At 39.9% G+C, this 12,216-nt stretch overlaps 1 protein-coding gene across 3 annotated transcripts in view; it reads right to left on the bottom strand.

Moving 5' to 3' along the window:
* The window catches only part of RAD50 (DNA repair-recombination protein (RAD50)), a 43,522-nt gene that overhangs the window by 19,142 nt on the left and 12,164 nt on the right, over nucleotides 1-12,216 (bottom strand). For all 3 annotated transcript variants that reach the window (XM_039035871.2, XM_039035877.2, XM_039035886.2), the window contains exons 7-12: nucleotides 2,883-3,061; nucleotides 2,564-2,734; nucleotides 2,317-2,421; nucleotides 2,123-2,230; nucleotides 1,803-2,014; nucleotides 1,407-1,499 (exon numbers count right to left, since the gene is read on the bottom strand). In XM_039035871.2, the coding sequence (XP_038891799.1) occupies nucleotides 1,407-1,499; nucleotides 1,803-2,014; nucleotides 2,123-2,230; nucleotides 2,317-2,421; nucleotides 2,564-2,734; nucleotides 2,883-3,061 (868 nt within the window). The remainder of the gene's footprint in view (nucleotides 1-1,406; nucleotides 1,500-1,802; nucleotides 2,015-2,122; nucleotides 2,231-2,316; nucleotides 2,422-2,563; nucleotides 2,735-2,882; nucleotides 3,062-12,216) is intronic.

Genomic DNA, 12,216 nt, shown 5'->3' with positions numbered 1-12,216 from the left:
TATGTCCTTGACTTGCTTAAAGAAACAGGCTTGCTTGGTTGTAAGGTTGCAAAAACTCCTATTGAACCTAATATAAAGCTTCTAGCAGCAAAAGCAGAAGAAATAAAGGACAAGGAACGATATTAGAGGTTTGTTGGTAGATTAATTTATCTGTCTCATACACATCCTAATATTGTATTTGTTGTGACCATGGTTAGTCAGTTTATGCATGCTCCTAGACCAACTTATTTTGAAGCTGCCTACAGAATTTTGAGATATTTGAAAGGGTCTCCTGGAAAAGGTATTCTATTCAAAAGGAATAAGCACTTCCAAATAAAAGTCTACACTAATGCAGATTAGGCTGGAAGTACTACAGATAGAAGATCTACCTCTGGTTATTGTTCCTTCGTTGGAGGAAATTTGGTTACCTGGAAAAGTAAAAAACAAAATGTGGTGGCCAGAAATAGTGTTGAAGCAGAGTTTAGAGCCTTGGCTCATGGAATTTGTGAGGGCATATGGATCAAAAAGATACTTGAAGAATTGAAGATTTCTTTGACTATGCCTATATAGATTTATTGTGACAATAAAGTTGCAATTTCTGTTGCCCATAATCCAGTTCTAAATGATAGAACAAAATATAAAGGTTGATAAGCATTTTATTAAAGAAAAAATTGAAGCAGGAACAATGATGTGCTAACTAAAGACCTTCCAAAGAAACAATTTGACAGATTCATTGACAAGCTAACTATGGAAGACATCTTCAAACTAGCTTGGGAGTGTTGGAATTTCTATATTTGTATATGAATATTTATTTTTCCTTTATTGTCTTTATTCTTTCCATATTTGTAAAAGGTCTTTCTCCTATATCAGAAGACCTAATTTGCACATATTTAATAAGAGAAAAAGGAGATTAATATTTCCATTCCTCCAATTTATATGTAACCTAAATATTCTACCAAGATGGATATTATGTGTTTGCAAGAGAGAATTAAATGCGCGCGTGTGTAACATATTTATGCAAGATTAAGAACATAATTCTTTCCAAGTATAACACAACAAAACAATAGACACATTACAACATAGCAACTCCATCCGCGAGCTGTAAACAATGTGTAAAGAAAACTATCTTCATAAAATGCATTCCAAGCAAAAACGATGACATAGAATGTAGTGGGATAGATATGAAATGGAACAAATTTCATGCCCCACGTGATCCTTATTTATAGATACGGTCTATATTGTTCCACTGTTCTTTATCTTAACAGGTTTGATAGCTCTCTTGTAACACCAGTTCATCAGTTGGGGTAAAGAAAATAATTGTCAACAAATATTGTGTATGTGATAGCATTGGTCCCAGCAAGCATTCAACACTAGAATTATACTTCAAATAGATAGCAGAAAGGTATTTAGGCTAGAACTAGAAGAACCTGAGCGCTTGAGTGATTTCTTTCTTCAAATCCTTCTCTGGAGGAAATCTCCCCTTCAGCACTGCTCTAATTTTGTCCTTGTACTCGTCAATTCTGAAGAAACAAGTATTGAGAGAGAAGCAAAAAACATAAATATCTGCAATTGAAGCTGACAAAACTTATTTATGCAGAAACTCCCAAACACTCGATGTTCACCAGGGCTATAAATAGTGATACCACTGGCCTATAACACTTTGACAATCATGCAATGTATGAGATTCACAGTATCCCACAAAATTAGTCCAAGATTTGAATTTTTAAACTCCAACTTGGTTTCATCCTCAGACTTTCACCATTACCCTTGGTTAGAAGCTGACATGCCATGAAACATAAGCCAGAAAGAGAGATTTCACTTACATCTTTCTATGCTTCTTTTTATGATTATCTAACTCCGCTTTCTTGAGAGCAAGTTTTACCCTGTCCTCAGAGTCACCAGCCATTATGTCCTTCTCTCTGTTAACAGCCTTAATTTTCTGCTCAATGCCATATAGATCACTTTGCTTTTGACGTATTGTTGATTCAAATTCTCTTTCAGCAAGCTGGTTTGTCTTTCTCTCAACCTCAATTTGCTGCAATAACCAAGAGATGATGTCCATATGCATCATCTCCATCCCCTCCAAAAAAGACTATGCAACTCCAATTTTTAAAAAATATGAAGTAGGACAACTACTACCTACCATGTTTTTTTCTCTTTCATCAATGTGAGAAAGATCGACATGAGAAATTTGAAGTTCGAATGAATCACGCTCGCTCTCCTTCTCTTCAATTCTTTTCATGATTCCTCTCTGCATAAGGTCAGTTAATAGAATAAACAACATACAGTTGAAACATTTTTTTCTTTTTTGAAGTTTCAACATCATTTCATACTTACTTTAATGTCCACCTTAGCATGTTTTTGGGCCTCGATATTTTTCCATCGATCATTTGCATCCATGTAACAATCCCAGGCTGTCTTAAGTTCAACATCATTTGAAAGCTGCAATTCCATCTCCCTTAGTATATTGGTTCTCGAGAAAAGGCTTTTGAGGAGAGGGAAAAAAAACAGATACAAACAGTTTCTATACTAAACTATTCCCCAGCATAGATAATATAAAGTCAATTGAAAGCAAGAAAGTTACCCTTTTATCTTGCATATCCTTGTCAAGGTCCACTAGTCTTGATTTTATCCTATTGGTTAGGTTAGATGCAACTTCGTCACTGAAAGGAGCATTTGGCACAGAACCAAGATGATGTCTTGCAAAAAGTTCTTCAATAGTAGAATCACGTTCATTCTTCAATGACATGTGCACCTGGAGTCAAAAGTTTAAACAATAGCAGATATTGGTTTCAAAAGTACTGAGGCATCACCTTCTACATTTGAAGGCAATGTATACCCATCCTTTTTGGCGATAAAAAGCGGGGACAAAATTGTTAAAATTTTGGGCAAAGATGACTGACCTCAGCTTCTGTTTGAAGCTTGCTAATCTCCCATATATATTCATTAATTGTCTGCTTAAGAAAGGAACTTTTTGTCTCCATGTCATTCATCTCCCTCTCCAACTTGCTTACCTTAGACTCCAAAATAGCAATTCTTTCTTCAAACTTGGTTTTCCATTCCTTCAATTCTTCATCAGTGTCTACGAAAGGGAGAAAAGTCAATGAGAAGGAAACCCCACAACAAAGAAAAATCAACAGACTGAAGACCATAGTGAGAAAGATAAAAATTGTCGGAAATAAGGGAGTTAGTTGATTGTTTATAGTCTCGGAGATATTATAGTTATTTACTTTACCCTATCTTTTCTTTCCTTTTTTGTATTTAGGCTTGTTGGAGCCTATAAATAAGAATCCTCTTGTATCTCTCACATGATGAAAAATTAATAAAACGGAAACTATCTATCGTGGTTTTTTCTCCCCGTTCTAGGGTTTTCCACGTAAACCTTGTGTCTCCTCCTTCTCTTTTCCTCTCTCTTAACAATGGTATCAGAGTATGGTGACAAAACCCAAACCGCCATCGGCAAAAACCAACCGGTGCAAGATAACCTTAGTGCTGCACCAACACCGCTTCCACCACAACCACTAACGGAGCCTTTGACTGCCACCGCTGCCACTGCCATTCAGACCACCGTTGGCCAGTATCTTCGATCGCTGCAAATACATCCATTCAAACCGCCGTTGGTGAGTATCTTTGATTGCTGCAAATACATCCTCAATAGCAGCCGATCAAGAACCCTAGCGCCACTGGCTTTTGTTAAAAGTAAAAGCGTAGAGAAGAGAATAACACACAATTACGTGGAAACCCTAGTACGGGGAGAAAAACCACGATATAGAGACTTTTCTTATTATTTTTAATCTGATACACTAAATACATAGGGACACACTGTATAAATAGACAGTAGGAAACCCTAGGGGTCTACACAATTACATAAACGCCCCTAGGTTAATAACCATATTTTCAACACTCCCCCTCGAGCTGGAGCATAAATATCGACAAGGCCCAACTTGCTTACACAATAATCAAAGCTTTGTCTCAGTAACCCTTTTGTAAATACATCAGCAACTTGTTGATTTGAAGGAATATAGGGGATGCATATGTTTCCACTGTCCAACCTCTCCTTAATGAAATGTCTGTCTATCTCTACGTGTTTAGTTCTATCGTGTTGAACCGGTTATTTGCAATATTGATGGCAGCTTTATTGTCCCAAAACAGTTTTATCGGAAGCTCATTATCTTGCTGGAGATCTGATAGTACTTTCTTCAACCAAATTTCTCCACAAGTCCCTAGACTCATGGCCCTATACTCAGCCTCAGCACTACTTCTAGCAACAACTCCTTGTTTCTTACTTCTCCAGGTGACAAGATTACCCCAGACAAACGTACAGTACCCAGACATTGATTTTCTATCAACAACAGACCTTGCCCAGTCAGAATCAGTGTAAGCTTCAACAGATCGTTTTTCGGTCTTTATGAACATTAGACCTTTGTCAGGGGTTCCTTTCAAGTATCGAAGGATACGATCAACTACTGTCATATGATCCTCACATGGAGCTTGCATAAATTGACTGACAACACCTACTGAATAAGAAATATCAGGTCTTGTGTGAGACAAGTAGATCAACTTCCCAACTAATCATTGACATCTTTCTTTATTAACAGGAACTCTATCATTCTTATCACTGAGCTTCGCATTATACTCTACTGGTGTGTCAACAGGTTTACACCCAGTCATGCATGTTTCCTTTAGTAAGTCCAGAGTATATTTTTGTTGAGAGACTGATATACCTTCTTTTGAGCGAGCCACTTCCATTCCCAAAAAGTATCTTAGCTTCCCGAGGTCTTTAATTTCAAATTCTCGAGCCATCTCTATTTTGAATCTCATGATCTCTGCTTCATCATCCCCAGATAAAACAATGTCATCAACATAGACAATAAGAGAGCTATCTTCCCTGATGTTGATCTTTTTATAAAAAGAGTGTGATCAGAATGCCCCTAAACATACCCCTGTGCTTTTACAAAGGTTGTGAACCTATCAAACCAGGCCCTTGGAGACTGTTTCAATCCGTATAACGACTTCCTCAATCTACACACCTTGTTTTTTAATTGACTCTCGAACCCAGGAGGAGGACTCATATAGACTTCCTCTTCAAGTTCCCCATTCAAAAAGGCATTTTTAACATCAAGCTGGTTTAGGGACCAATCCTTATTTACAGCAACAGACAAGAGCACTCGGATAGTGTTAAGTTTGGCTACAGGAGAAAAAGTTTTAGAATAATCTACTTCATAGGTCTGAGTAAATCCTCTTGCAACAAATCTAGCCTTGTACCGGTCAATCATCCCATCTGACTTGTATTTTATAGTAAACATCCATTTACATCCAACTGTCTTGTGCCCTTCAGGCAAAGCTGCCTGTTCCCAAGTTCTATTCTTCTCGAGCGCTCTCATTTCTTCCATAACAGCAGACCACCATTTTGGTTTTTTCATTGCAACACTTATGTCATTTGGAACCGCCTCAGCGTCCAAACTAGTAGTGAATGCTTTGAACTCGGTTGCCAGATTACTATACGTCATGTAACTATGCGTAGGATATTTAGTACATAAACGAGTGCCTTTCCTCAGAGCTATAGGCAGATCAAGCGATGCATCATGTTCTTTCACCTCTCCAGGCTCCTCTCCATGATCAACTATCTGTGTATCAGAGACTTCTTCTACACCATCATTAGCAAGAATCATTTCATTCTCTACTGTCTCCCCTTCTGCCATTTTTTCAGTATTACTACTTTTGTCTCCCTTGTCTTGCCTGCATTCATCAGTCTCCATACATACATCAACATCATTAATTTCAGGAATGGACATACCTAGATCTGATGGCAGGTTAGACTCATGTACTAGAGCCGGCAGTTTTGGCTCGACAGGTGACACTGTTTCCTTCCTGAGATTCTTCCTATAGTAAGTTTTCCAAGGAACTTGGTTGGTAGAAAGGACCAGACTGTCATGCTCAGAACTAGGTTTAGACAAGGTTTGAATGGAAGTTGATTCTAAGGGAATAGCATAGGATGACCAGTTAGTCTCTTCACTCATGTTCTCCCCCTGAAGATGACTAACAAGGAAAAACGACTGATCTTCGAGGAAGGTGACATCCATTGAGACATAGTACTTACGAGAGGACGGGTGATAGCACTTATATCAGTTGAAAATAGAGTTATTAACCTAGGGGCATTTATGTAATTGCGTAGACCCCTAAGGTTTATTACTGTCTATTTATACAGTGTGTCCCTGTGTATTCAGTGTATCAGATTAAAAATAATAAGAAAAGTCTCTATATCGTGGTTTTTCTCCCTGTACTAAGGTTTCCACGTAACTGTGTGTTATTCTCTTCTCTACGCTTTTACTTTTAACATGGTATCAGAGCGAGATGACGAAACCCCAACCGCTATGGAAGAGAATCAAGCACAGTCATCTTCTGAATATGGAAATTCAAGTTTTAACATGAAGACGGCGATTCAAGCGGCTGTAAAAGAATGTTTTCAAGCAGCCTTACCGCGGTTACTTTCAACCGTCCAAAAGCAGTCGATGGAGAGTCCGTGGGAGCCGCCGCATCAGACAGAAGTTTCGATCGACGGACGAGTAGACTGCAGACATACCAATCCGATTGTTCCAGGTGATAGGGTGTTGGCGTTTGTGCCATCGGAGTCCGCCACACCGCCTCAGATATCTTCGTTGGTTGGGGTCGCGCCGATCGGCCAGCTTGCCTCAGATCTGGTCGACTTCCAGCGAGCTATGCCAAACAAGAACACAATGGAGATCGACCGCGCGTCTGACACCTTCACTACTGGAGTCGATCGACCGTCCGCATCAAACATGCTCGACCGACAGAGTGGGTTTCAGCCATCGATCTACTACCCAACGGCGAGCCAGCCTACCGGCGATCATCTCGAGTTGTCCGGTCGGCTGGGTTCTTCAAGGTTGCCTTCGACCTCCGTCCAGCCGGCGACTGCCTTCCAGCCGGTGATGTCGTTTCAGCAGAAAGTAGCAAACCCGGTTCCAGCCGCTTGTGGTTCGACCCATTACCCAGACGATGTGAGACAACGGTTGGCTTATCTGCAACAACAGATTTCAAATTTGGATACAATGTTTGGCGCAAATCCCAATCCTGTTCAACCAATTTATTCAGAGAACCCGGTAAACTCGTTTCCTGTTCTGCCGAATATTTCTTATTTATTTGGTTCAATAGGTAATTCTGCAGGACTTCTTGTAGGGGAAAAATTAAATGGCCAGAATTATTTCTCTTGGTCCCAATCAATCCAAATGGCCCTGGAAGGGTGTCACAAATTTGGGTATCTGACAGGGGAAATTCCAAAACCAGCACCTGACGATCCACAGAAACGAATCTGGAAAGGAGAAGACTCACTGTTACGCTCGGTTTTGGTGAATAGTATGGAGCCTCAAATAGAGAGACCATTATTATATGTTGCAACCGCCAAGGATATCTGGGAGGCAGCGCAAGATTTGTACTCAAAAAGACAGAATGCCTCTCGACTATATACGCTCCACAAACAGGTCCATGAATGCAAACAAGGATCCATGGACGCTACATCTTATTTTAACAAACTGTCAATGCTATGGCAAAAAATGGACTTGTGTCGAGAGATTGTCTGGAACTGTGCACAAGATGGGGCACAATACTTGAAAATCGAAAAGGCAGATCGTGTTTACGTGTTCTTGGCTGGATTGAATCCTAAATTCGATGGTGTCCATAGTCGAATAATGGGCCAACACCCGACTCCTTCACTTAGAGAAGTCTGCTTCGAAATACGGCTTGAAGAGGATCGATCGTGTGCTATGAATAATTCCATTCCTACAACTGACGCAGTTGCCTTTGTTGCAAAGTCGTCCAGTGCTGATGGCGATAAAAAACCTCCACCTGTGTGTGAACATTGTAAAAAGCTCTGACACACAAAGGATCAGTATTGGAAATTGCACGGGAAGCCCCCAAACAGCAGGCGACGACAGTCATGAGACAAATCTAATACTAGTCGTGCCCTGGTAAGTGACTCAGTAGATGAACAGACTCGGAAGCAATCTTCCATTGACAGTAAACACAACTTGGGTACGGTTGGGGTGAGTGCAATTGCACAATCAGGTAATTTCCCTTCCTTTGGCCTGATTAGTATGAATGGTAAAAAACCATGGATTGTGGACTCAGGGGCCACAGATCATCTTACAAGTTCTTCAGAATTGTTTATGTCATATAACTCAAGTGTTGGTAATGAGCGTATTCGCATTACAGACGGGTCTTTTGCCCCTGTTGCGGGGAAAAGCCATATCTCTCCGTTTGACGGTTTAATTCTACTTGATACCTTACATGTGCCTAAAATATCGTATAATCTGTTGTCTGTCAGTAAAATAACAAGAGATTTGAAGTGTAAGGCAATTTTCTCACCTGATTCCGTTTTATTTCAGGATCTGAAATCGAGGATGACGATTGGCACTGCCTGGCACGATAGGGGACTATACTTCCTTTCTGAAGAAGCTTCCTCTAGAGATGATCATCAAACTGGGTTTATGTCTTTAAATTTCTCTGCTTCTGAAAATGACTTTATGTTGTGGCATTTCCGTTTAGGACATCCTAATTTTCAATATATGAAGTATTTATTTCCGCATTTATTTCGCAATGTTAATACTTCTTCTTTAAATTGTGATGTGTATTCGTGCCGAGAAAAATCGTGTTTCTTTCCGGTCTCAGCCTTACAAACCCTCGAGTCCTTTTTCCCTTGTTCACAATGATGTATGGGGTTCCTCACCAGTTACTACTTCCACTAGAAAACGGTGGTTTGTCACTTTTATAGATGATCACACCCGCCTTACCTGGGTTTTCCTTCTTACTGACAAATCTGAAGTGTCATCTATTTTTCAACAATTTTATACAACTGTCGAAACTCAGTTTAAAACAAAGATTGGGATTTTACGAAGTGATAATGGGTGAGAATTTTTCAATACCTCCTTCAGGGATTTTCTTGTTTCTAAGGGTATTGTCCACCAGAGATCGTGTGCATACACTCCGCAACAAAATGGAGTAGCTGAGCGTAAAAATCGTCATCTGGTTGAAATAGCCCAGTCTCTTATGTTATCTGCCACTCTTCCGTCATACCTATAGGAAGATGCAGTTCTCACTGCTGCCCATCTCATTAATCGGATGCCTTCTCGTATTCTTAATCTTCATACTCCTTTAGAATTGTTTAAAGTGTCCTTTCCAACTCCTCAATTGATCTCTGATGTTCCTCTTCGGGTTTTTGGTTGTGTTGTTTTTGTTCACTCCCATGGTCCAAACCGCACAAAATTAACTCCTCGTGCTCAGAAGTGTGTTTTTGTTGGATATCCACTCCATTAACGTGGATATAAGTGCTATCACCCGTCATCTCGTAAGTACTATGTCTCCATGGATGTCGCCTTCCTCGAGGATCAGTCGTTTTTCCCTGTTAGTCATCTTCAGGGGGAGAACATGAATGAAGAGACTAACTGGTCATCTTATGCTATTCCCTTAGAATCAGCTTCCATTCAAACTGTCTAAACCTAGTTCTGAGCATGACAGTCTGGTCCTTCCTACCAACCAAGTTCCTTGGAAAACTTACTATAGGAAGAATCTCAGGAAGGAAGCAATGTCACCTGTCGAACCAAAACTGTCGGCTCCAATGCAGGAGTCAGACCCGCCATCAGGTCCAGGTACGTATATTCTTGAAATTAATGATGTTGATGTATGTATGGAGACTGATGAAGACAGGCAAGACAAGGGAGAAGGAAGCAGTAATACTAAAAGAGTGACAGAAAGGGAAACTGCAGAGAATAAAATGATTCTTGCTAATGATGATGTGGAGGATACTACTGAAATTTCTGATACACAGATAGTCGATCATGGTGAGGAGCCTGGAGAGGTGAAAGACGTGATGCATTGCTTGATCTTCCTATAGCTCTAAGGAAAGGCACTCGTTCATGTACTAAATACCCTATGCATAGTTACATGATGTATAGTAATCTGGCATCCGAGTTCAAAGCATTCACTACTAGTTTGGACACTGAGGCGGTTCCAAATGACATAAGTGTTGCAATGAAAAAACCAGAATGGCGGTCTACCGTTATGGAAGAAATAAGAGCTCTCGAGAAGAATGGAACGTGGGAACAAGTGGCTTTGCCTGAAGGGCACAAGACAGTTGGATGTAAATGGGTGTTTACTATAAAATACAAGTCAGATGGGACGATTGACCGGTATAAGGCTAGACTCGTTGCAAGAGGCTTTACTCAAACATATGGAGTAGATTATTCTGTAACTTTTTTCTCCTATGGCTAAAATTAACACTATCCGAGTGCTCTTGTCAGTTGTTGTGAATAAAGATTGGCCTCTACACCAACTTGATGTTAAAAATGCTTTTTTGAATGGGTAACTTGAAGAGGAAGTCTATATGAGTCCCCCTCTTGGGTTCAAGAGTCAATTCAAAAACAAGGTGTGTAGATTGAGGAAGTCACTATACGGATTGAAACAGTCTCCAAGGGTCTAGTTTGACAGGTTCACAACTTTTGTGAAAACACAGGGTTATATTCAGGGACATTATGATCACACTCTTTTTATAAAATGATCGACATCAGGGAAGATAGTTGTTCTTATTGTCTACGTTGATAACATTGTTTTATCTGGGGATGATGATGCAGAGATCATGAGGCTCAAACCAGAGATGGCCCGAGAGTTTGAAATTAAAGACCTCGGGAAGCTAAGATACTTCCTGAGAATGGAAGTGGCTCACTCAAAAGAAGGTATATCAGTCTCTCAACGAAAGTATACTCTGGACTTACTAAAAGAAACAGGCATGACTGGGTGTAAACCTGTTGACACACCAATAGAGTATAATGTGAAGCTCAGTGATAAGAATGATAGAGTTCCTGTTAATAAAGAAAGATATCAACGGTTAGTCGGGAAGTTGATCTACTTGTCTCACACAAGACCTGATATTTCTTATGCAGTACGTGTTGTGAGTCAGTTTATGCAAGCTCTTTGTGAGGATCATATGATAGCAGTTGAACGTATCCTTCGATATCTAAAAGGAACTCCTGGTAAAGGCCTAATGTTCAAAAAGACCAATAAACCATCTGTTGAAGCCTACACTGATGCTGACTGGGCAAGGTCTGTGGTTGATAGAAAATCGACGTCTGGGTATTGTACGTTTGTCTGGGGTAATCTAGTCACCTGGATAAGTAAGAAACAAGGAGTTGTTGCTTGAAGTAGTGCTGAGGCTGAGTATAGGGCCATAAGTCTAGGGATTTATGAAGAAATTTGGTTGAAGAAAGTATTATCAGATCTCCAGCAAGATAATGAGCTTCCGATGAAATTGTTCTGTGACAATAAAGCTGCCATCAATATTGCAAATAACCCAGTTCAACATGACAAAACTAAACACTTAGAGAAAGACAGACATTTCATTAAGGAACGGTTGGACAGTGGAAACATATGCATCCCTTATATTCCTTCAAATCAACAAGTTGCTAATGTACTTACAAAAGGGTTACTGAGACAAAGTTTTGATTATTGTGTAAGCAAGTTGGACCTTGTCGATATTTATGCTCCAACTTGAGGGGGAGTGTTGAAGATAAGGTTATTAACCTAGGGGCGTTTATGTAATTGTGTAGGGTTTCCTACTGTCTATTTATACAGTGTGTCCCTATGTATTTAGTGTATCAGATTAAAAATAATAAGAAAAGTCTCTATATCGTGGTTTTTCTCTCTGTACTAGGGTTTCCACGTAACTGTATGTTATTCTCTTCTCTGCCCTTCTACTTTTAACAATATCCACGTTGATGAAGTGGATATCTAACAAAGACACACTTCTGAGCACGCGGAGCAAATTTTGTGCAGTTTGGACCATGAGAGTGAACAAAAGCAACACAACCAAAAACCCGAAGAGGAACATCAGAGATCAATCAAGTGGTTGAAAATGACTCTTTAAACAATTCTAAAGGAGTATGAAGATTAAGAATACGAAAAGGCATCCGATTAATGAGATGGGCAGCAGTGAGAACTGCATCTTCCTATAGGTATGACGGAAGAGTGGCAGATAACATAAGAGACTGGGCTACTTCAACCAGATGACGATTTTTACGCTCAGCTACTCCATTTTGTTGCGGAGTGTATGCACACGAGCTCTGGTGGACAATACCCTTAGAAACAAGAAAATCCCTGAAGGAGGTATTGAAAAATTCTCACCCATTATCACTTCGTAAATTCCCAATCTTTGTTTTAAACTGAGTTTCG

Source organism: Benincasa hispida, chromosome 1 (genome assembly GCF_027475165.1).
Source record: "Benincasa hispida cultivar pf3 chromosome 1, pf3_genome.v1.1, whole genome shotgun sequence".
NCBI classification, from domain to species: Eukaryota; Viridiplantae; Streptophyta; class Magnoliopsida; order Cucurbitales; family Cucurbitaceae; genus Benincasa; species Benincasa hispida.
The sequence above is the reverse complement of the archived record's forward strand: the minus strand, read 5'-3'. Positions and strand labels throughout refer to the sequence as shown.